Genomic DNA, 23,303 nt, shown 5'->3' with positions numbered 1-23,303 from the left:
GGTTGACCCTGCGACGAGGTTATACCCATTGCCGTTCAAGTCGTTGCTCTCTTGATGTCAATGGGGTTGAACCCTCGGTACAAGCGCTCCACCTCTGCAAAGTCTTCATCAGCATCCGCATCCAAAGACATCGGGCACCAGCCGCCCGTCCCAAAAGCTGAAGAGCCTCCCGGAACCCTTGGTTGTGTTCATGTGGCAGTCGAAAAGAGAATCGCCCGCCACAACCGCTTCGATAGCATGCGAGAGGATGCTCAGCTGGTTCCAGGTGCGCATTGAAATGGCGCCTCAGATTACTGTTGCGTTTCAACTCTTCACCGCAGTGTTGGCACGCAATGGCGCGGTGAGGCTTCGGGCCTGGATGTGAACCCTGGCAGCACGAGTCAGTTGACGGTCGCAAACCTTGGCAGCAATGGCCAAGGCGACACGCGGCCGAGGTCGCTGGTCGACCAGTGCCATGGGGTATTTCGAGCGGGGATGAACAAAGTGCCTCTGGATTCCCAACGTCATCAGTCTTCATAGGTACCTCCGCTCATCTTTCAGGTTGAACTCAACATCCTGCCGCGTGGATAGGAGCGATGCGGCAAGAAACGGTTAGGGGCGGATGGTTAACGGAGAAAACGGCATGGGCGAGAAAGGCGTAAAAAAACGGCATCGAAGCGTCACGGAAAAAGTGAGTTTCTGGTCAAGACGGCTTATGTAGCAGCGACGGTCCGGCGGCATCTGCCAAACCGGTTCCGGTTCCCAACTGGACAACGAGTGGCTGGGTGGATCCAGGAACGGCCCTGCAACGAGTCACATGAGGCTCCAGCCAAATGCATTGCCAGCCAGGCACACTGTTCGGGGCAGCCGATCACTTGCCGCCTTTAGTGATGACGATGAACATCGCCCCGAACCCCCAAATCAATCCCTGCTGTCGCGCAAACACCCATCAGAGAACACCCGCACACCAACCCAGCCCGGACAACCAAAGTCCAACAAATAGCTCTCAGCCGTTTCTCTACGATTAGCTTATCTCCGACAAGCCCCAACACCTTTGCGATCCAGGCAGCTCCCTCCCGCCGTGATCCCGCGAGACGCTCAGGCTTGGACCGTTTCCTGCGACTATCGGCAACCGACATTTCCGCCGCTTCGAGGGCTTCTTCCAACGCATACCACAGCGGCGGCTTCCCCGATGGCGGAAACGCTGGGCCCATAGCACAACTCCTCCTAGCAACACCATTTGAGCCTTCGCTGGACCCGTCAGCTCCATATCCCCGAAGAAGAGCCTGTGGTTGGGCTCGATGACGGGGCAATCGACCCTGCTACCTGGCATCCCCTCGGGAAGCGTAGCCGCTGCAACCATGCCGCAGTGAGTGCGGCCAAACCTGCCGCGTCAGATACGAGCGAGTGTTGACGATCTCCCCGCAGCAGCCCACGCCGACACCGCAGCCCCAAGGCTGGCGGCGGCCATGCCTCCATCCTGAGCAGCAACATGAACCTCGTCAACACCAGTACGTGGGCAGAAGAGGCGAGAGGCGAGATGCGGAGATTGGCCGTGGGGTTTCTGACCGTTCTCTAGTTGTTGGCGCAGGAACGCTCGCGATGCCTGCGGCTTTGTCCCATTTCGGCGTCACGCTCGGAGTCCTGCTGATCCTGTGGTGCGGATTGACATCGGCCTTTGGCCTGTACCTCCAGTCCCGCTGCTCTCGCTACCTCGACCGAGGGACGTCGTCCTTCTTCGCCCTCTCCCAGATCACGTACCCGAATGCCGCCGTTGTGTTCGACGGCGCCATCGCCATCAAATGCTTTGGAGTCGGCGTCTCGTACATGATCATCATCGGTGACCTCATGCCGGGCGTGGCCGAGGCCTTTGGCAGTGTCGAGACTGGTCTGGATTTCTTGTCCGACAGGAAGTTCTGGATCACGGCGTTTTTCCTGGTCTTCATCATCCCCCTGAGCTTCCCCAAGAGGCTCGACTCCCTCAAGTACGCGAGCATGGTGGCCCTTCTCGCCATCGGCTATCTCATCATTTTGGTCGTCTACCATTTCGTGGCGGACGAGATCCCCAACGACCGGGATATCCGTCTCATCAAATGGGAGGGGCCGGTGGCCGCGCTGAGCAGCCTGCCCGTCGTCATCTTTGCGTACACATGCCATCAGAATGTGGGTTCGCTCCGGCACTCATGCACGCGGGACACGTCCGACTAACCGTACACAGATGTTTTCCATCTTGAATGAGATCAAGGACAACTCGCCGAGCAGCATTATGACCGTTATTGGCTCCAGCATTGGCTCGGCGGCGTCCATCTACATTCTGGTTGCCATCACGGGCTATCTGACATTTGGCAACGACGTCAAGGGGAACATTGTCAGCATGTGTATGTACCTCCGGTTCCCGTTGTTGCCGTGTTGGCGGATGCTAACGTTCTGGTTCAGATCCTCCATCGGTCGCCTCGACCATCGCCAAGGCTGCCATTGTGGCCCTGGTCACTTTCGGCATCCCGCTCCAGATTCATCCTTGCCGTGCTTCCCTTGACGCTGTGCTTCGCTGGCGCCCCAACGGCGGCCAGCGCTCCACTGGCGCAGGCAGCCTCCCCGGCAGCCAACCGCTCTTGCCATCGGCGGCCACGCCTGCGGTTGCTGACGGCCATGGCGGGCCCCCTGCCGCGGCGATGTCGGAGCTCCGCTTCGCCCTCATCACAAGCGCTATCCTTGTTCTCAGCTACGTCACGGCACTCGAGGTCTCGAGCCTGGACCGCGTCCTCGCCTACGTCGGCAGCACCGGCTCAACGGCCATCTCGTTCATCCTCCCGGGCCTGTTCTACTACAAGATCAGCGACCCGGACAGCATCCACCACCAACGTCTGTCCAAGGAAGACGATGACGTGGATCTCGACGAAGATGTCCTGGATGAGGACGCCGACGGGGCAGCGGGCGACATGACCAACTCGGGCCTGCTCTCGGCCAGCGTGGCGAGTCTCCGGTCGACGGCTAGCGGGACCAGCGTGCGCCGGTCGTCGTGGTCCCGCTGGTGGCGCAAGTGGCGCTGGGACCTGGAACACCTCGAGGCGGGCCTGCTCCGGAAGCTGGCGCTGGCGCTGTCGATTTATGGCGCGTGCGTCATGATTGTGTGTTTGTTCATGAACGCTTTCTTCTCACACTGACCGCGCCGAGCTATCAAACCGACCCGAGGGGAAACATTGCGGCCTGTTCGTTAGCGTGCTGGAGAGAAAGACAGGAGGAGCTTAGATGCGGGCTGGTTTGCATTTACACGGGAGACGATGCTACATGCGGCAGGAACATTACTTATACAACTAGTGCCGGCGTCCAGGAGGCAGGGGGGTTGCATTTCGTTTGGGAAGGGGATGCAGGGGTTTGATGGCTAAACTGAACACTGACGATTTGGATGGCTTGGATCTGAATGGAACGGAGCACAATTTCACAACTCTTGCAGCGAATCCCGTCCTTGTTTCCGGTGCCTGCGGTAGGCGTTTGTCTGTTGAAGGTGTGCGTTATGGCCGAGGCAGCGATGATGTGATGATGAGAAGAGAGGGCATGTTGCCGTCCCCGTCCTGGTCTTGGTGTTGAGAACGCCGCCAAACCTTTTTGGGGTGCTGCGGAGGACGCAAGACAGCACAGCTTGCCTCGTATCCATCCATCATGGTCATTTTCACAACGGCACGTTTGCTTGTCAAGCAGACAGGTTGGTTGGCAGTGCTCGTGAACTCGTCCCTTTCCCTCGCTATCGTACAAGCCCCGACCTTCTAATCAGACGGGTTGGGAAGCAAACAAACAAAACGCCATTGTATATGTCATAGGTGGTTGGGTGTGCGTGTGTGCGTGCGTGCGTGTGTGTGTGTGTGTGTGTGTGTGTGTGTGTGTGTGTGTCGTATACAGAGGTGGTTGATGCCACGCCATGGGGGAGGATTACAAGACGCTGATCTTGGTACAAAAAGTCTCGATCCGACCTCGGTCCGTCATGCCTGGCTCGAGGGTGGCTGCTGCTGCTGCTGCTGCTGTGAGGCGGTGCTTGCTGTGGCGGCTGGCGTCGATCCGGCGCGCGGGTACTTTGGTGGGAGGATTCCGACCTGAAGGCGAGAGAGCAAGCGTCAGATTTGTTCACGGTTGGGAATGCTGGGAGGGGTAGATGTCGCGTAACGACCCCCGAGGCAGCGGGATACGCAAGGGAAGCAGGAAGGGGAATGGGACACGGCGTGCGTACGTAGGACAATAACCTCCAGACGGTGTCTGTGGGCTGCGCGCCAACGCCTATCCAGTATTTCGCCCTCGTGATGTCGAGCTTGATGTCTTTGTGCAGGCGGCCGGAGGGATCGTAGGGGTCGGGCTTCGGGATGGGGTCGTAGGTGCCGAGGACCTCGAGGGGACGGCTGTTTCGGGCGGTGCTGTAGAAAAGAGAGAGAGAGAGAGGGAGCGAGGTCAGTCATCTTACGGGGAGAGAGGATTGGAGGAACGGGTTGCAGCCGGCTTGCTTTGGTCACTTACCGTGCATGGGCGACGACGATGTTGTAGAACGGCTTGTTCGTGCGCCCGAAGCGGGCGAGGCGGATCTTGACCACCATTGTGCTCTCCTCGGCTTCGATTGGGACGGGGTGCGAGGCGTCGGGTTGCGGATTTGCGCTTTAAGGAGGCGACGGTGGTGAAGATGTTTGCGATGTCCCAGGATGCGATCTTGAAAAGTGCACAGACCAAGACGGCCGGCTGGCATGGAATTTTCGGCGGCAGCTCCGCCCGGGCCCAGCAGGAAGGGTGGGGCTATGGTGGGGCCATCCCGGTCCGATCAACCCCGCCTACATGACCAGAACGAGGGGACCTGAAGCTACGGCGGTGGTTCCATCGCGTGCATAACATGAAGAAGGGTTAGGACGAGGAGTGATGTCAGTCGGTGCTTGTGGTGACTGTCCTCCTTGACGCAAATCCTCCCAAGAAATCGTGATCCAGATCAACACGCACCATCTCCTCTACAACCACCTGCAGCATCAACCTCTCTCCGGCTTACACACAACCGGCAGCTCCCGATGGCGATCAAGGTATGTTCTGGCTGGTTGGCTTTTTGCTTCCATCGTGGCACATCGAACCCGTGTAGGTCGCTGACCCTCTTGGTTCAGACGCTCTCCGCAAAGGCTGCTGCGGCCCTGGACCGCGAGCTGATGAGCACCGGGGCCTTCTCGATCGACCAGCTCATGGAGCTCGCGGGCCTCTCCGTCTCCCAGGTCGGTGCGTGCCTAGTGCCCACCTCAGCTCTCAGACTCCCAGAACCTTAATCTGCTATGGGGCATCGTCCATGCTAACGCTCCATAGTTCACCGGGTCCACCCTCTAAGCAAAGGCCCGCGGGTCCTGGTGGCCGTCGGCCCCGGCAACAATGGTACGATCGATGGCTGTCGCTGTTCGTTTTCTGTCCTCGCTGGCCGGGAGGGTGCTCACCGTCAAGGGTTCAGGGGGCGATGGTCTTGTGGCCGCCCGCCATCTCCGACACTACGGCTATGAGCCCGGCATTTACTACCCGAAGCGTCCCAAGAACGAGCTCTATCAGGTAGGAGGACTCCCGTCCCTCCCCGCCGGGTTGTTCCCGGCTTTCACGTTCGGCCGGCTCACCCGTCTCCGCAGCGACTCACGAAGCAGCTCGAGGACCTCGAGGTCCCCTTTGTCGACGACTTTCCAGCGGCGTTGCAGTCCGCAGACCACGTGGTCGATGCCATCTTCGGTTGGTTCCCTGCGCTGCGCGTCCCCGGTTCCGTTGCTCTTCCCCGTGTGCTAACCCATTCCCGCGCAGGCTTCAGCTTCTCAGGCGAGGTCCGCGAGCCATTCCCCGCGGTTATCAACGCCATGGCGGAGGCCAAGGTCCCGGTGACGTCGGTCGACGTCCCCTCGTCGTGGGACGTTGACGAGGGCCCCCCAAAGTCCGGCGTCGGGAGCAACTTCCACCCCGATGTCCTGGTCAGCTTGACGGCCCCCAAGCCGCTTGTGAAGCACTTCAAGGGGAGGCACTTCATCGGCGGCCGGTAGGATAAGCCCTCTTGCCTCTTCCTTTTTTTTTTTTCCGACAAGCTCATGCTGATCATGTCTTGCAGCTTCGTCGCGCCCGCCATCGCAAAGAAATACGACTTTGAAGTCCCCCCTTACCAAGGCATCGACCAGATCGTCGAGGTCGACCGTGATGGTCACAAACTCTGACATGTTGTCAGAGCTTGATCTCCCTTTGCCTCCTGCCCTTTGCCTTCTGGGTCACTCCCACAGGGCTACCCTTGTCTTTTTTTTTTTTTTTTTTCCCTCCTTCTCCCTGGCGCTCTGGTCGCAGATGATGCCATTCTTGCCTCACTCCGCCTTGACATGCGTCCATCAGGCACAATCACGTATTATTTTTTCTTTTTCTTTTTGTCTTTTCTGCCTTGGGTTGTTTCAAGTGCTATCCCGCTAACTGCGGAACGACTCCAACAAGGGGAGAGAAGGGGGGAAACAAGGACCATAGTGGACCAGGTAAAGATGTTGAAGAGTTCGCGCATACATACATGTATCCGTCCTAGGGGATCATGGTAAGGGGGTTGGGGGGAGCGAGGCAGATGAGGACAATTCACGAGAGACAAGACAGCAAGGACAACGAAAAGAACAAACCGGGAGACATACAAGGCAGACAAATGTCTTCATGTCGAAGGCGGAGAAAGAAATCAAAGGGGAAAAAAAATAACGAAAAAAGAGAAGAACCAAGCTTCAGACGGGAATTGAGCCCGACGTGGGGGTCGAACCCACAACCTTGAGATGGTGATCTCTTGAATTAAGAGTCTCACGCTCTACCGATTGAGCTAGCCGGGCAGGCAGCTCATCATTCGCTTGCTTCGTTGGAAGGGCTGTCGGGAGAGGGGGATATGAAGAGTAGCTTATCTCCGAGTCGTGACAGGAAATTTTTTTTTGGCTTGTTTTGATGCCATGAGGGTGGCAAGGAGAGCCTGGCTACCGGGGTGGGGCGCATGGCGTGTGGACCGTTCGTTCCGTCCCGCCCACAAGTTCTTCCCGTCCGTCTCGTTTCAGCATGGAGGAAACACCCGACCTCGAGGTCACGGACGGTCATGCAACAAACCAGCTGGACAGGCATGAAGGGCTCAAGGCTCTCAGAGAAGCCACATGTGTATATACGTTGGGATATCACACCCGAAGCTACAACGACCCGTCGTAGTGTATCAACAATCCAAAAACGCGCTCTGTGCTCCAGGATCCAGGGAACAAGCCGACAAATGAGAAACCGAAATCCAAACCCCGTGCCGCGTGTATCTAACCTCTCTACGAGTAATGGTCCCCCAAGACAACCAGCAAAACTCATCATCACGACACACCAACACCGGACGCCCCGTTTGCTACTACCTATACCCTCCGTTGCCGCCGTTGCCGCCGTAGTAGCCACCAGGCGATCCGTAGCCGCCGCCGCCGCCGCCGCCGTTATTTGGCGGGAACGTGGGGCTGCGCGGACCGGGCGATCCCGTGTAGTTGCGGTTGGGCGGGTACGTCGGGCTGCGCGGGCCGCTCCCCATGGAGGGCGCCGGGGACTGGTTGGCCTGGCGGTCGGGGTAGTAACCCGGAGGAGTTCCATGCGGGCTCCCCGGAGGAGGAGGGCCATGAGGGCTTCCCGGAGGCAGGAGGGGCGATTGCGGGCCGGGGCTGTGCATGTTTCCTCTGGCGAGGGCGGCCGCGGCCAAGGGAGGCGGCCCGCCGCTCAGGTTGCCATCCAGAGGCGAGGCCGGCGTGGTGGCATGCATAGAGGGCGAGGGCGGCACGCTGTAGCTATCCGCGTCGGCCAGGCCGCCGGCGCGCATCTCCTTGGCGTTGTACTCGGATGCCGTGGAGGCGAAGCTGTCGGGGTCGACGCCGGCCTTCTTGAAGCGCTCGAGCTCGAGCCGCTCAGCCTCGGCGCGGGCTTCGGCGGCCTTGGCCTCGCGAGCGCCACGGCGGCGCTGCCGGATGCAGTAGAAGAGCGCCGAGAACACGAGAAGGCCGACGAAGCCCGACGCGCCGGCGTAGACGGCGATCTTGGCCGCCTCGGGAAGCTCGTTCCACTTTTCGGCAAGCGTCTTCTCGGGCGGCGCGTTGAGGATCTCGAAGACGGTCGAGTTACCCCTGGGGGGGCCGCGTTAGCAGTGTCCAGTTGAGCAGCGGGAAGCCTGATGATGACTCACTCGTGAATCTTGATGCTCTCCCAAGAGCCGCTACGGTCCATGTACTCGTATTCCTTGCCGCTGCTGAAGTCGGTGACGTGGACGCTCTTGACCCACATGTCAAAGGGGCCTTGGGTGTAGTCCGTGTCACCGCCGGCCCACTCGCGGGTGCCCTTGGGGAGGCGCGGATCGCCACCCGCCCAGATGCCCAGGTACAGGCGCATCGGGGTCTGCGGGTAAAAGTAGGTGTTGTTTGCGTCCTCGGCCACCAGGCGGCGCACCCGCTGGCCGTCGTAGTAGAAGTCCAGGAAGTCCTTGGTCCAGACGGTGGTGTAGTTGTGGTAGTCGTCGTGAACGTTGCCAGGGACGGTGTGGTATTCGCCGTTGCTGATGTCGGGGATGACGCCCTTGCCGTAGTAGTTGGTCTGGGCGACGGTGGAGTTTGTGCCAAAGAACTCCCAGTCGATCTCGTCCAGGTTGTCGCTCAGCATCATGACGGAGCTGATGATGCCACGGCCGCGGGCGGCCTTCATGTGTATTTCGGTGCGGCCCCAGAAGTAGTAGAACCTGGAGACGAGGGTGGGGGCGTCGCCCTGCTTGGTGAGGCGGAACAGGGCGCCCTTGTTGATGTCGTACGTGATGGGTCCGATCTTGGTCTCCCAGATGTTGATGTTGGGCGTCGCGTTGAAGTTTTGGCTGAGGTCCATGCTCAAGGCGGGATTGGGCGGGCATGTCTGGTTCATCGGGAAGCAGTCGGTGGTAACCTGGGCGGCGGCCTGGCCCGCGATGGCCGACCAGGCGAGGAGCGCAGCCGCCGGGGCGCGAATCGAAGACGGTAACCGCATGGTGATAGGTGGAAGACGGCCCGGGGAAGTGAGCAGCAACGGGTTGGGATCAAATGGTTGTCGTCGTCGTCGTCGTCGCTGCAGAGAAAGGGCCGAGCGTGGATGGTTCCGCCGGACTCAGCACTGCATGTCGGTTTCCACAGGTTGTCGCCAGGACGGTTTGCGAGGTTGCCGAAGAAAGAAGCAGGCGCCGACAATCAAGAGATGCGGTGGAATTCAACCTCGAGGCCGAGATGCCAAAGGAGCGAGCGGTTCGGAGGACCGAGAGAGGCAGCCGACCGGAATGGCGTTGAGAATCCGAAGAACACAACGTTAAGGAGCGACAGCGGTCAAAGGTAGACCCAGAGGAGAGAGAGGAGAGGATAGAGAGAGAGACAGAGAGGTATGAGTGGAGGTGGAAGCAAAGGAATGACTGAAACGAGACGACAGCCGGTGGTGTCTCGAATCTCGAGGCAGCAACAGCGAGACAGCGATGGGAAAAGAACGGAATGCGGTAAGCCAGCGTGGGGAATGAAGGGGTAAAAAGGGGGCCCTCTTGTGAGACGCAGGTACAAAACGGCAAACCGCTTGGCATGCCTCTCGCAGATGCCGTGTGTCCCTGGTGTCCTGCAACATGATCCGCCAGAAACCAGTCCGCATCAGGCATAGCCATGTCTTGGGGCGACCAATAAACTGGCAAAGCCAAGCCAGGGGTTTCTCTTGGCAGCGCGTTTTCCCTCTCGCTCCCCCGGAACCCTCCTTGTCCAGCTTGGGAACTGGTATCTCTTTGTGATGCAACGCGGCCGCCGGGACAAGAGCGGACGGAAACCACACGAAACGCCGCCACCGCAAACGATGAATTTATTCGCTCACCACCCGCCGCCCGATTGTGACGGCCAGCGAACCCCCATTCCGTTGGCGCCATCGTGACATCGCCCAGCAGCACGCTAGCGAGGGCGGTGTCTCGGGCGTGTGTCCCCATAGCTATGTATAGTACGCAGTAGTTATCGGCTGCCGACGATAGCCCGAGAGCAAAAAGCTCTTGGGTGCCAGCCAGGCCTCGTAACGGGTTTTCTGGAACGCATCACTTTCGCCAACCCATTCCCATGTCGATGGCATGAATGAGCCCCGAACGCCGATGCGGCCAATCTCGCTGGCACAGATTGCGGGTGGAACGAACCGCACGAAAGCCCAAATGCAACGGTTTCCGACGAGTCCACTTCGGCAGCTCCGCCGCACCAATCTGCTGGAACCGCAGCCTCCGGGGCAGGGCCTGGCTCGGTGACCAGGCCCCTTGGAGAATGACGTTGTGTCCAATCTGGCGGTGGACGAAAGAAAGAAAAAAAGAAAAAAAAAAAAATAGAGGGCCAATCTCTCACGGTGCCCCAGATGCCTCTCGCAGCGCCACCCGAACCCACATATCGCTCTGCAGGAAGAGGTTGTGGTTGGCGCTTTGCCATGGGCGCCACGGGTACACAAGCTGCATGTCAAAACGTCGCACCAGCTCGACAAGCACCTTGTTGAGCTCGAGGAATGCAATCACCTTGCCCGCGCACCCCCAACGGCCGTACCCAAACACGAGCTCTGTCACCCGCCGCATCTCGGCCCGTTCTTCTTCCCCAACGTCGCCGAGCCACCGCTCCGGCCGGAACACGTCGGCGTCCGGACCGAACACGGTCGCGTTGCGTCCCGTCGTCCAGAAGTTGGGTGCGATCAGCGTGCCTCCAGGAACGAGTTTGCCATCGATGGTGTCTCCTCCAGGCGGTACAACCTTGAACGGCAGGCCGGCGAAGGGCGGGTGCAGGCGTAGTGTCTCGTAAATGACCGCCTTGGCGTGGATCAGTCGCCCGCTCTTTCATTATTCTTCTTGGCTGCGCCCCTGGGGGGGGAAAAAGGAGAAGAAGAAGAGTTCTCACCTGCAGGTAAGGCAGATCGTTGGCCTCGGCATTGGTAACGGGGCTGGAGATGCGGCCGGCACGGATACCCTCGTCGATCTCGGTCTGCAGCGCGAGATACGTCCGCGGTGCGCTCATGAGGAAGAGCAGCGCGCAGCGAATCGACGTGGCGGTTGTGTCCGACCCGGCGATAACTTGCATCAACGCCTCGACCTCACACTCCTTCTGCGTCATGCCATGCCGCATGAAGGAGCCCTGCGTCGTCATTAGCATTGCCCTCGCGTGACCAGAAAAAAAAAACCAGAAAAGAAAAGGTAACGCAGGCTCACCAGCATGTCTTGCTTCTCTGGCGCGCCTGGCGCAAACCGCGTCGCCACGATCGGTATGGCGGTGCTGAAAAGCGTTCAATGATCAGTCGCGTCTTGGCCAAACATCATGACCCTGACCCTTCTCCTCCTCCTCCTCCTCCAGAGGCAAAGACTCACCCCATCAGCCTTCCCAGCCCTTTCTTATCGGTCGGCTTCGGCCCGAGAAGCCGGAGCACGATCTTGGACCCCATGATATCTCTGAGCAACGGCACAGCCGCCACCGTCGTCACCACCTGAGCCACCTCATGAAGCATGGCCAGATGCCCATGGATGTCTCTCTCCTCGCGAAGGAGGCCAAACTCCTCCCCAAACGCCAGCTTGGCGATGGAATCCAGCGTAAAGAACTGCGTGATGGTCGCCAGGTCCAGAAGCGGCTTGCTCCTTTCCTCGTCCCCTTCTTCCCGGACCCGGACGGCATACTTGGTCGCGATCTTGTCCACCAGGATCCCAACCACATGGTCCACATCCTTGTCCAGAAACGGGCTGTCCCTCCCCGCGTACCCCGCGGCCGTCTGCGCCTTGAGCCGGTCGTGCACCGCCCCGTCCAGCGTGCTAAACATGCCCTCGTGCTGCGGGTCCGCCGAGCTCATCTTGTACCACGAGGACCGCGCGTACGCGGACCGCGCCGCCGACGTCCGCCGTATCACCTCCACGTCGCTCGTCAGCAGCTCGTTGGGGCCGATGCGGATGGTGGACCCGCCAAACAAGGCCCCCGTGCCGACGCCCAGGCCGGGCCCCGGCGTGCGAGGAGGACGGCCCGCGCCTCGGCTGCCGCTGCCGTGCTGCGCCTCCGCCTCGACGAAGAGCTGGTACGCGCGCCCGCTCCAAAAGGCGCGCGCAAGCCAGAGGTGGGAGAAGGAGGCGAGGAACGGGCCCGAGAAGTGGCGGAGGCGGCGCCATGCCAGGAGCGAGGAAAGGACGTAGGTCAAGACGACGGTCGTGGCGATGGCGAGCGCCCAGCCCGTGGGGGTGAGGTTGAGGTGGACGCGGAAGGACGACGGGTAAAGCATCGTGGTGTTGCGCATTGCGTGGGGGGAAATCACGCAGAAACGGAATCACGAAAGGGCTTGTGTTCCACCGTTCCCTATGAACTTGACGTGAGCCTGTTCTTTTCGACAATAATATACGAGCAGACGAGATGGTCACAATGACCGCGCAGCACGTTGAGCATCACGGGCATTGGGGAACCATAGATAACTACCCCGCTCGATGACCTGGTCGATTTTTACCGGGCTTTCAGCTCGATCTTGAGGTCGAAGGAGCTGCAGGAAGAGCCCGTGTGATTCAAGCAGAGGGTTGGGTGTCGACAGCGATGTTTCCATTGGTCGCTGTCCGTCTTACACGCTTCCGCCCCTGTTCGAGACTGGCCAGGCTCCCGTTCAAGCAATACATGATGAGCAAGAAGATTCGGGCTCAAGGGTTCTCTTCGTTTTGTTTAGACTGGCATCTTGGAAAGGCGAACTTTGAATCTGTTGAGCCTTTCCTTGATCCGACATATGAGCACGAGTCCATGCCCGTAATCGAGGCATCACTCCGTACACCTTGGCATGACGACAGCTTGCCGGGAAGACTGCAACCCGCCATTTCTCAATGGTTTAGTTATTCAGTTACAAGATTAGAAAAAGGAATGCAAAGAGAAAGGAAAGAAAGCCCCAAAAAAAAACATACAACACCCGGCATTCGCTGGTCGTCACCGACCCAACTACTACTCGAGCCCTCACCAGCTTAACTAGGGGAGAGCGGACGGGATCCCGTGCTTTCTGGTGGGTATGGTCGTATGTGCTAGGGACGGTTGTCAAAGCGGTATATATGTCTGAGCTTGGTAATTGTATTAGACGGCCGATGCAAGGAGCTACGTATCGTAATCTGCAGAGCCTCTGTTGAATGAACTCTTAACAGATATCCACCTCTCACTCTCTTCCTCACACACACCCTCTCACTCTCTCTCGGCGACGGCCAAGGGCACACTGTCACAATCTTCATGTCGTACCATTCTGGCTTTTTAGTACCGTTTCTCATCTCACGCGCATAATCAATAACGCGGCCGCACTCGTCCGAGGTTGCGGTAATAGGGGTGTTGTACACCAGACAAATGCCATCAGGCCGGAGGTCCCTCCCGAACCGATCCATGCGGTACCAAGGAATCTCAAAGTTGGACACCGGGTTGGACGTGGGCAGCTCTTCAATGTCACATTGGGAATTCCTCTAGATGCCGAGGGCCGGAATAGGCGTGAAGACGACCAAGATGGTACGCAGGGACACTTGCCGACCGACGGCAGCTTCCGCAAGGGCGCGCAAGATATCTTCCTCCCCCTGCTGAAAGCCGTCGAGATGCGTCGGCCGGCCGTCGTCGGCGTCGAAGGACCACTCAAGGCGGGGAGCAATAAGCAACATGAAGCTTTGCAGCTTCGCTGGGCAAGGACCCAGTAGTCCAGTAAGATATGCGGAGGAAGGTGAGGCGTTTGAAGCAGTCAAAGGTCAAACGTCCTTTAGGAAGCAATACCGGCCATCCTCTGAGAGAAACAGGTTGGGCGGCGCCAACTTCTGCTCCCAAAAGCTGCCGAGATAAATGGGCTCGAGGGAAGGCCCGGCGATGAACGTGAAGGGGCGCAACCTCCTCCTTATTCTCCTTGTCTGGGCCATATGCCCAGAGCGGGGCTAGAGGGATCCCAAAGATGTGAAGCAGCAGTTCGTCAGGGAGCTGGTGGGTGTGGAAATGCCAGAGTCTGGATGCTGGCGGGCCAGCAGCTTGGGCATCTCGCGCCGAGTCAGAAAGAGGACGGGCCGAACATGTTTGTTGTTGATTGACCTGACCTCATGAATTGGAGCCAAGGGGACGCGTTATGCTTTGGTACGGACGGAGCACTGTACTACGAGGTCGCGCTTAGCCACGTGGCGAGCTGCATTCTGCACCCGCCACCAGAGTTGGATTGCAGCGAGTGGTGTTTACCGTACCAATCACCTCCATCTAGGTACCATGTCGAGCCTGTCCGGGGCAGAAGGACCACCTCTCGTAGGCCGTGGGGTTCTATGCGACGATGAGCTGCAGGGTAAGTCGGCATAGGTATAGAGGATATAGCAAGGCAGGTAGCTACTGTGTAGGGATATGCACTACCTACCTGTGCCTACTGCGTAGGTACTGGCTGGTGTACGTAGGTAGCTAGCTATGGTGCTCGGACAATTTGGAAACAAACGCCCTGCTGTGTCGCAAGCTTGGCCCAAATCCGCCGTAACTATGTATCGAAACGTCTGCGACCAGGGTAGCATGTTAATCTAGAGTCGGTGTAAAGTTCAGCCGGTTGCCAATGGTCGCCGAGGCAAGATCAGGAAACCATCGCCGTCCAGCCCTACGTAACGTTATTCTTCCGGCACTTCTTCCCACCGACCCCCCCCCCCCCCCTGACCACCACCACCGAGACCACCACCGATCTCAACGATTCGTTCGTTCCCCTTCCTTCAGATCATGCAGAGCGAAACGCCACCACCATCATCACTGCCGTGAACCATTCCATCACCAATCCCATTGTCCATCGCGTGGTTTCCCCTCCAATGATTTGCCATTTCCCCTGTCTTGCTGTCTTGGCTGTCTTCCCCCCCTCCCGGCTGCAGCGTCGATCGGTGTGTAAACGTTACTACGACGTGCTCATGGATCAGACGATTCCCCCGGTTCTCCCATCGGGATCTCGGGTCAGCTCAACATCCACCAAGATAATTATTCATCTGCCGCCTTGTCGTTGCTTTTGTCCAGGTCATAGACACACGCGGCGCGGACAACGGCCAAGCGCCTCCCCATCATGCCTTCACGTCCCATGCCGCTGGATCGCCGCCCAGCAGCTTTCAACGGCCGCCAACGGCCTGCCCACGCCATGTCAAACGCCACCCCGCGGACCGTTGCATCCGGGCCGCTGAAGACCCTGTGCTCCGTATTACACGCGGGATAGGGTGTAACATCGTCTCCTGTAGCGAGGTGACAGTTGCAACGAGCTCGCACTCTTGTGCTACCACCATACGAAAGCGAGAGATGTTTCCTGTCGGGAGGTGGACTCTCCGAGACGCACATGCTGCCCGCGTACAAAAGGACATGGCCGTTCTGCTAGGCTGGGCCGGCCAAGCCTCGCTCGCCTGCCGCACGCACGCACAACTTTCATGTCCCTCATAGTGCCGTGCACAACACGACCCATACCGATCTCTTCTGACGAGGAGCTCTCGGCCCGGGACTGTGTTGTGGCGCCCCGGTTCGTCCGTCTCAGCCCTGCGCGATGGGGTGGGCCTTGAATCTTCGCCGCGAGACCTCCCCGGAGGGGGACGCTGCCTGGTCGCCGACCTTGGGGTGGCTACCTTCGGCGTCCCAACAGCAGGAGGGCCCCGGGGAGGGCAATGTTGTGCGGTCGAGCAGCGACCTTCGGGGGACGGCGTCGAGCCGGGCGCGGGAGCTGTGGCCTCTGGTCTCGCTGTGGGTGTTCCTCGCCGTCTTCTCCGTGCTCTACTCGGTCTACGTCTACAAGAGCCTCCTGAGCGACGACCCGGCCATCGGCCACTGGCTCCCTTCGGCTTCCGACACGAACTTGGTCGTGTCGGTGCTGTCCCAAGTCTTTGCCAACTCGATTGACCTCCTGCTCCTGGGCGTCTTTGACGTGCTGCGATGGCAGCTCGCCGCCCGGTTCCCGGGCGTCTCGGCCGCCACCTTTTTCCAGCTCAGCAGTTCCACCGGATGGGTTCCCATGTTGTTCCTGACCCTCAACCGGATATCTAGCGGCGGCATCGGGTTGATCAGGTATCTTTTTTGCCTCATTTCTCGTGCCGCAAGGCCCATGGGAGCGTATCTCGACTAACTTGCGATTCGAGGCTCCTGCTCCCCTTGCTCGGACTCTACTTTGGATCTTCCCTGAAGTGTATGTGGCCCAGCTGCCCCCCTCGCTCGCTGTCGACTGCCTCCCCGTCTGTCGACGCTCGCTGACCACCGCCGATTCCAGTCAAGGCCGAGTTCGTCTACTTCTTCAAGCAGAACAGCGTGGGAACCCCCGTCTTTGCAGGCTCGGGCATGCCCATGAATGAGGGGCTCCTGAGCTTGCTCCCCGCGTCGTACGTCGCCGTCTTCTACGCGGCCTGGATCCCAACGCTTCTCGACGTTCCCAAGTATGCCGTGCCCTTCCCCATTCCGGGATGCGAGGGCAGCTGCACGTCCTCGTTCCTCCCCGGCGGGATCGAGACGGCCCGCAAGATCGCCCCGTATCTGAACATGACGCTCCTCCGAGGCGGCACCTTTCGCGACGCCGAGACGATCCAGATCCGCAACGCCCCCGGCATCCTGTTACGCTTTGACACCCCCGGCGCCGACTTCGACTTTGACCGTGACAAGGACTGTCATACGTACGGCAAACACCTCAACGACACGCTGCAGGTCTGCATCCGGCCCGTGGACGACTCGCTCGCTTTTGGTGCGTCAGCTCCCTCAGCATATGGTGCCCAAGCTCACCGCCGCTAAACCTGCCTTGTGTTCTTCCAGGTTGGAAAGCCTGCCCGTCTAGGCTGTTCCAGCAAAGGGCTTGCCTCAACGACACGTCGTGGCTTGCAGACCCCTTGCCCAAGACGGTGCTCATGACGCGGTACAAGCAGTTTGCCACGACGGCCTTTAGCGGTCGCGACTTTTCCATCCGCCACGTACAGCCCACGTCCGAGCCCATCCTGGAGCGCGTCAACGCCAGCACGTACCTGGCGGTCCTGAACGCTCTGTACAACCTCCCCGATTCCAATCCCGGAACCACACGCGCCACATCGTACGAGCACGACGTCGCAATGACCCACGCCGTCGCGTACGGAACGACGTGGCTGATCCGCCTGTATGACGACGTCTTCCCGGACGACATCCACACGCCCATATCCCACGTACGAAACTTCCTCGCCATTCCGCACCAGTTCATGGCCGCATGCCAGCACTTTGCCAACTACACCGTCGCCAACCTCTCGGGGATCAAGGGCGCCTTCCCTCTCCCAGACGACATGCAGACCGTCGCCGTGAGCGGAAACTCCACCACGCGGCTCCTCGGCCTGGACTGGGTGGTGTGGACGTACATCGCAGCGACCGCCGCCGTCGTCATGATCGCCGGAGGCCTCGTCATGAACATGCTGACGCGCGAGGAACCCATCCCCGAATCGAGCGGCTTCGTCGAGGTGGACCTTGCGGCGCGGTTCGGCGCGGACTCGCCCACTCTCAGCGGCAGCGGCCCCGGCAGGGCAGCGCCGCCATCGTCACCATCGACGGCAGCCGTTGCCGGTGACGACGCGCTGCGCGCCATTCGCGAGCTGGCGCAGCCGAGGGCGTCACCCGGCCCCGTGTTGTCGTCGTCGACGTTTCGCATCGCAAAGGAGCTGAGGAGGAGGAAGATACGCATCATTTCGGTGCCCAGCTCATCTTCGGAGGGCCGGCTGGCCGGGTCCTCAAGGCACAGGGCGTTTGCTTTCCGCGAGGGCGTCTACGAAGGGAACCGCCCCGGCGGCGACGGAGGAGGGGGCAGGACGGAATTGAGCGCCCTGGAGCGCGCCGATACCGAGATAACGAGCCTGGGGAGTCCGCTCGAAGGCCCCAAGATGAAGTGGTAATTGGGTGTATTGTAACTCTAGTTCTATCATGTCACTCGTGACGCCTGTACGCATAATGACCGATAATTATGACTGCATGGGAAAGGAACGCGCGGTATCATGGAATGCCCTCAACATGATATTTCGAGCACGGTGCTTGCTTGCAACGTTGCCTACACTCAGGGGCATGGTAATATCCCCAACGAACGCGGTGCTGACGCTCAGGGGGGCTGAGTTTGGCACCCCCCTGGTTGCTATGGGGTTGCTATGGACAGCTCAATGCTCCGCAGAGGTTGAGGGTGAGTAAGATGATAGCTAATTAAGATTCCTCCGAAAAATAAAGCCTTGTCGAATCTTCAGAGCGACAATCGGCACACCCGGCGACGTCACGGTCAAGCGGGCCGACAAGACGTGACAGATGAAAACCCAATCGCTCGATTCCCTTTCGCCTATAACTACGCCATATTATCCCATCATGCCCAGCTCCAGTCCCTGGAGGTCATGAACTCGTTACAAAAAACACATGTCATTCATTCAGCCGTACTCCGGCCGGTCTATTGGGGTCCCCCCATCTAGATGGCAGGCAGGCTTCAAGCTTCAAGCCTTCACCTCGGAATGCTGCACGCTCGTGTCCTGCAAGAAAGAGCGCAACCAGTCAGCCTCGACGACGTCTTTTTTTCCCCGAGATCTCGCCAGAAGCAAACAGAAAAACCTACCTTCTCAGACGACTCGCGGCGCTTCTCGGCCTGCGCGCCCTGTCCGGTCTGCGCGCCCGAGGTGTGGCCGACGCAAACGTAGTGGCGGAACTTGCGCGCGGGCAGGCGGGCCTCGAACATCTCGTCGATCTCCTCGAGCGTGCGGCCCTTGGTCTCGGGCAGGAACAGCCAGACCCACGCGCAGGCGATGAAGCACGAGGGGAACCAGATGAAGCCGTAGCGCGGGCCCCAGTTGAGCGACGCCGGGTTGATGAAGTAGGGCGCCGTGAAGGTGGTCAGCCACGCCAGGAAGAAGCCGACGGCGGCGGCGAGCCCAAAGGTGTGGCTCCGCAGGCGCTGGGACGGGATCTCGCCGGCCGCGAGCCAGGCGTAGATGGCGATCATGCCGTTGTAGGACATCATGTAGACGCAGGTGAAGGCGACGAGGACGACGCCGGTGGAGGTGGTGCCCGGGTGGGTGTGGTAGACGGTGGCGATGATGAGCTGGAAGATGCCGCAGATGGCGAGGCCGATCATGAGGATGACGCGGCGGCGGCCGAAGCGGACGACGATGAGCGAGTTGAAGATGATGGCCAGGATGCCCATCGCGCTGAGGATGTTGGACATGCCGAAGGGGTTGGCGATGTTGGACATGCCGAGGAAGTAGGCCTTGTAGGCTGGGGAGCGGGAGATCAACAGGTTAGGCGGGCTTTGGAGAAGGATGCGCATGGGGGGTGGGGGAGACGGGAAGTGGCACGTACCGATGATGAACATGGAGCCGGACGCGGCCTGGAGCGAGACGGCGCAGACGGCAATGAACGTGCGGCGGCGGTCGATGACGTTGGTGAACATGTCCATGACGGAGACGTTGCTGCTGAGCTCGCGCTCGCGGTCGATGGCGGCTTTGATCTCGGCGGCCTCGCCCTCGACATCGGCGCCCTTGGGACGCAGCCACCGCAGGGCCTTGACGCCGGCCTCCTGCCGGCCGTTGAGGATCAACCAGCGAGGCGACTCGGGGATGAAAAACAGGCACACGGACATGATGACCGGGATCACGTAAATGATGCCCAGGGGGATCAGGTACGCAGACTTGTCGGGCCGCGGCGCGGTGGCCCAGTCGATGATGGTACCGATAAGCGTGCCCTGATGAGGCTGCGTCAGCGTGTCTTCGTTGCCTAGGTACAATTCCTTCATCCCTCCCCCCTTTGGCTGCGAGCGAAACGTACAAACGAGGTAAAGAATTGGAAGGCCGTCAGGAACCAGCCGCGGTACCGCGCCGGGCTAGTCTCCTGAATGTACAGCTGCGAAAAGGTCATGAAGTAGCCGTTGGCCAGGCCGATCAGGAAGCGGCCGGCATAGAGGGCGCCAATGTCCTCGGTGGCCATCATCAAGACGTTGGAGACGCAGCAGAGCGCGCTGGCGATCCAGAGACACTGCCTGCGGCTCACCCAGGTGGCCGTGAAGCCGGCCGTGCCGGAGCTGATAAAGGCGCCGAGCGTCATGAGCGACGAGATGAGCTGCTGCCGCAGCGTGTCGAGGTTCCATCCGAGCGGCGTGTCGGGTGCTTCATGGCCGTAGACCTGCGAGTCGCACCGGGTCAGCACGTCGAAGAAGAGCAAGCGGGGGAGCAGAAAGAGGGGGGGGAAAGCCCTGCTCACCTGGAGGAACCCACGCATGGCCTGTAGGCCGCCAATGAGGCCAAAGTCGATGCCATACTGGAACGGCGACAGCACGATGATGCCGCAGGCGAGAAAGCACTTCCAGTGTGCTTTCCAAGACTCCTTGGCCTCGGACGCCATCCCGACAGCCAGAAGCGGGCGAAGGGAGCTGTGTTGCGGTTGTCGAGTGTTTTGGCGGTTTTCAGGGGGAGCCCGGACTCTGACCGATCCTCCAGGTTCTTCAGGGCGTAGGATCCTCCAAGATCAACTGCGAAAGAAGATGAAAGATGCGAGAAAAGGCAGTCTGTGACGGGTTCCTGAGAAGCCTGCCGGATGCAGAGCGACCCCCTACATATATTGCCATGGCGATCCAACATCTGATAGCGCCTATCTGTTGATTTTCCCAGGACCAGCGCTCTTGCATGGTTGCTGACTTGCTTCTCCAGGTTCCATTCTCCAATCCGGGGAAGCAGGCAAATGCCGACCCAAACTAGAGATGTCACGGGCGCTGGCTAGCGACTAGCCTATGCGGAGAACCAGGCCCATTTGGGCTGTCTTGAGCTGGGGAACTGGGATAGCATGTCATCTACCACCTGCGGTTACAGGCTGTTGGTGAGGGGAGCTCTCTGGGGCACCAGGGCGGGGATGTCATGGTTCAAGTTAAGCGGGGGGACCGGTCAAGATTCGGGGAGTGATCCCGGTCGAACTCGGGATGCGGCACACACAACCTTTGGGAGCACTCGCATGCAGTCCTCAACGGTACGGGGCAGCATGGCGCGCGAAGGAGGATGTGCCATGTGCTTTACAGCCAGTGATAGCCTATAGCAAACGCATGAATTGGCTGAAGACAGAGGGTAACGCAGCCGACATTGCCGCGCTGGCCTGCAATACTTACCATCCGAGATGGATATATGGTATTAATTGGACGTCGACCGCTTCAGTTGTATCCCGCCCTCCTGGCAGCTCGCCGAGGGGTAACATCTCCCGTCTGCATCTTTCCGAGGCCGGGCCAAACCTGCTTGGCGTTTTCCCCCAGACGAAGCTATCCAACCCCAACCTTTTTGCCTCCGTCTCGGCAACCGGCTAGGCCAGGGAGGCATCCACATAGCTCAACTCCACACTCTAGTCTGTGCGGCTCGCAGAACCTGCCAACAGAACCCAAGGGCCTGGGACTAGTAACCTCCCATCTGCATGGCAACTCTGGGGAAATGGGTCTTCCCCCGGCTAACCATCCTGGTCTGCAGACACGATGGCCTTCGGCTTTCGGCCGAGACTGGGCCACCTGGCGCGGCCCAATGCGTCTTGCGCCCTCTTCATCCAGTGGACCTCCATGAATCTTTTGTTCTGTGCGACGAACGGCGGCAGACATGGGCCAAACCCTTCAGTCTTCACAGGCCTCCTTCGGCATGCAGATCATCGGACCGAGATCTAGGGTCCGACGGCCACCGCCCGTGAGACGCGTCAATGACAGCGCACACGCGCCGGGGGAGAGCTTCGCTGGAGTTGTATTTGCTGCCTTGGTTTGATGATTACAAACAATGACGACAAGGAGGCGACGGGCCATGATATCAAGGAAAATCGAAGCGAGGCGCATGCTTCGCCTGGATCAGTGATCGTCCGCCTCCTCGTGTCACCGCTTGCTGCGTGCGAATTCATTGACAATCGTTTGGTCTGATTGTTCTCAAGCTTTGAGCCATCGTCGTAGCTTGGGGGTGGGGGAGCAACCTGTCGCGGCGGCTCTGTTCTTGGGCAGTTCGGGGGGGTCGGAGGTTCGGAGGACGGGACAAGCGGCAATCCCGGTCTATAATTCAATACACCAAACTTTAGGTACCGGAGGTAGCTAAGCTTTCTAGGGACGGTGTAATTAAGCTAGTTGATAGCTGTATTGAAAATGCAGGCCTGAAATGATCGATGTTTGACAATCGCTGTCACTTACGGCTGCTCTAGATCGTACATGGCAAGGATGCTCTCACCTTGATTCAGGATTCACAAAACCACCATACGAGGAAAAGAGCCCAGGGCACTCAAGATCATCGGTTCCGATTGACATGCCTCCTCTCAGCATCATATCTGTGATCCGTTTTCTCATTTCAGTGCCTTCTCGCACACTTCAGAGAAGGGAGGTAGGCTAGGCGATCACCCTTATGTTACGTCGTCTGCAACCGCCGTCTTTCGGCCGAATACAGAGATGGGCTTCGGAAGTTGTTCTCGTGCTTCCGACTCTTGTTGCACAGCAGGCTCCCGTGAACCACGGTTGTCTCGGAGCCATCAGCTAAGGGACTGCTCGTCGTAGCACCGCATCGAGTGAAACCACCGGCGCGCTACACGGGTCGCTACCTTCAACAACTGTAGCCGATCTTGTGTCACGTCCACGAATGAGCCTCCGATCTAGATCCTGGATGTAAAGTTGGCAGCATGAGATGAGGAAAGGGGGTTTGCTGAGTCCAAATACTGGTGCGACGATGAGACAGAACGGTGCTTGAAGGTCCGAATAATGGATCTCTAGGTCAACGCCTAATTAGTGCAAAGAGACTATCACGGGGAAAGGTGTTGCGGCTACCTACTACTAGTGGTTAGCATCTCCAGGAGACACTTCCTATTTGCCGTACATGAAGATACAAAATGCTCGGTTGCAGAATCATCTGTGGGACAAATCCTATTCGCTTGAATTGTCGGAGCACGAGCTAATCAGCACAGAGCTAAATCGTTTCCTGGTTCCTGGCACGACACGGGAGCCCGACGGCAAGCAAGGGCGGCTAGCACAACAGTACAGCACAGAGTCAACAAGCTCCGTGTTGGAGACAGGAGGGCCGCATATGCAACTACTCGGGCCTGTGGCCTGTGGATTCCCGCTTTTATGACACGATCGCGATGCACGCCAGGGCGTTACGCATCCAGAAGGGGAGGAGCTGGCGAGTGCTTATAGCATTGTTTGAGGGCCATAAAACTTGAAAAGAACAATTGTCCGACCTCACACGAGCACGATCTGCCTGGCTTGTACGTCTTCCTTTTGCTACTTTCCAACATCCGCCGCCGAATAATACCATCTTACTATCTGCTGCCTCAGACAGTGTTCAACGTAAGGCACAAGGAACACCGACATCAACTCACCTCGGGTCATCCCCCATCCCTCTTGATAAT

General features: G+C 59.2%; 8 protein-coding genes and 1 non-coding gene across 9 annotated transcripts; 3 read left to right on the top strand and 6 right to left on the bottom strand.

Annotated features, from left to right (window-relative positions):
• Positions 1-19: 19 nt before the first annotated feature.
• On the bottom strand, positions 20-517 carry VTJ83DRAFT_1512 (uncharacterized protein; the record flags this gene model as incomplete). Its single annotated transcript, XM_071007680.1, has 1 exon — positions 20-517. The coding sequence occupies one exon, from the start codon at positions 515-517 to the stop codon at positions 20-22; it is 498 nt and encodes a 165-aa protein (XP_070868052.1).
• An 823-nt stretch (positions 518-1,340) lies between these two features.
• VTJ83DRAFT_1511 (uncharacterized protein) lies at positions 1,341-3,143 on the top strand (the record flags this gene model as incomplete). The annotated part of the gene is made up of 5 exons (XM_071007679.1): positions 1,341-1,348; positions 1,408-1,490; positions 1,559-2,142; positions 2,198-2,357; positions 2,416-3,143. 5 exons carry the CDS (start codon positions 1,341-1,343, stop codon positions 3,141-3,143), a joined length of 1,563 nt encoding a protein of 520 aa, XP_070868051.1.
• An 813-nt stretch (positions 3,144-3,956) lies between these two features.
• On the bottom strand, positions 3,957-4,559 carry VTJ83DRAFT_1510 (uncharacterized protein; the record flags this gene model as incomplete). The annotated part of the gene is made up of 3 exons (XM_071007678.1): positions 3,957-4,067; positions 4,202-4,382; positions 4,483-4,559. 3 exons carry the CDS (start codon positions 4,557-4,559, stop codon positions 3,957-3,959), a joined length of 369 nt encoding a protein of 122 aa, XP_070868050.1.
• Positions 4,560-5,015: 456 nt separating this feature from the next.
• On the top strand, positions 5,016-6,173 carry VTJ83DRAFT_1509 (uncharacterized protein; the record flags this gene model as incomplete). Its single annotated transcript, XM_071007676.1, has 7 exons — positions 5,016-5,027; positions 5,106-5,214; positions 5,299-5,364; positions 5,438-5,532; positions 5,607-5,703; positions 5,773-6,001; positions 6,071-6,173. The coding sequence occupies 7 exons, from the start codon at positions 5,016-5,018 to the stop codon at positions 6,171-6,173; spliced, it is 711 nt and encodes a 236-aa protein (XP_070868049.1).
• A 548-nt stretch (positions 6,174-6,721) lies between these two features.
• Positions 6,722-6,809, bottom strand: VTJ83DRAFT_t29. Its single transcript has one exon. It is a non-coding gene; the product is annotated as a tRNA-Lys (tRNA).
• A 542-nt stretch (positions 6,810-7,351) lies between these two features.
• VTJ83DRAFT_1508 (uncharacterized protein) lies at positions 7,352-8,988 on the bottom strand (the record flags this gene model as incomplete). The annotated part of the gene is made up of 2 exons (XM_071007675.1): positions 7,352-8,105; positions 8,165-8,988. The coding sequence occupies 2 exons, from the start codon at positions 8,986-8,988 to the stop codon at positions 7,352-7,354; spliced, it is 1,578 nt and encodes a 525-aa protein (XP_070868048.1).
• A 1,354-nt stretch (positions 8,989-10,342) lies between these two features.
• On the bottom strand, positions 10,343-12,255 carry VTJ83DRAFT_1507 (uncharacterized protein; the record flags this gene model as incomplete). Its single annotated transcript, XM_071007674.1, has 4 exons — positions 10,343-10,795; positions 10,884-11,117; positions 11,192-11,255; positions 11,348-12,255. The coding sequence occupies 4 exons, from the start codon at positions 12,253-12,255 to the stop codon at positions 10,343-10,345; spliced, it is 1,659 nt and encodes a 552-aa protein (XP_070868047.1).
• A 3,234-nt stretch (positions 12,256-15,489) lies between these two features.
• Positions 15,490-17,830, top strand: VTJ83DRAFT_1506 (uncharacterized protein; the record flags this gene model as incomplete). The annotated part of the gene is made up of 4 exons (XM_071007673.1): positions 15,490-16,004; positions 16,076-16,122; positions 16,204-16,668; positions 16,737-17,830. The coding sequence occupies 4 exons, from the start codon at positions 15,490-15,492 to the stop codon at positions 17,828-17,830; spliced, it is 2,121 nt and encodes a 706-aa protein (XP_070868046.1).
• A 576-nt stretch (positions 17,831-18,406) lies between these two features.
• Positions 18,407-20,303, bottom strand: VTJ83DRAFT_1505 (uncharacterized protein; the record flags this gene model as incomplete). The annotated part of the gene is made up of 5 exons (XM_071007672.1): positions 18,407-18,442; positions 18,526-19,181; positions 19,266-19,647; positions 19,731-20,084; positions 20,163-20,303. 5 exons carry the CDS (start codon positions 20,301-20,303, stop codon positions 18,407-18,409), a joined length of 1,569 nt encoding a protein of 522 aa, XP_070868045.1.
• Positions 20,304-23,303: the final 3,000 nt, after the last annotated feature.

Source organism: Remersonia thermophila, chromosome 2, assembly GCF_042764415.1.
Source record: "Remersonia thermophila strain ATCC 22073 chromosome 2, whole genome shotgun sequence".
Taxonomy (NCBI): Eukaryota; Fungi; Ascomycota; class Sordariomycetes; order Sordariales; family Chaetomiaceae; genus Remersonia; species Remersonia thermophila.
The sequence above is the reverse complement of the archived record's forward strand: the minus strand, read 5'-3'. Positions and strand labels throughout refer to the sequence as shown.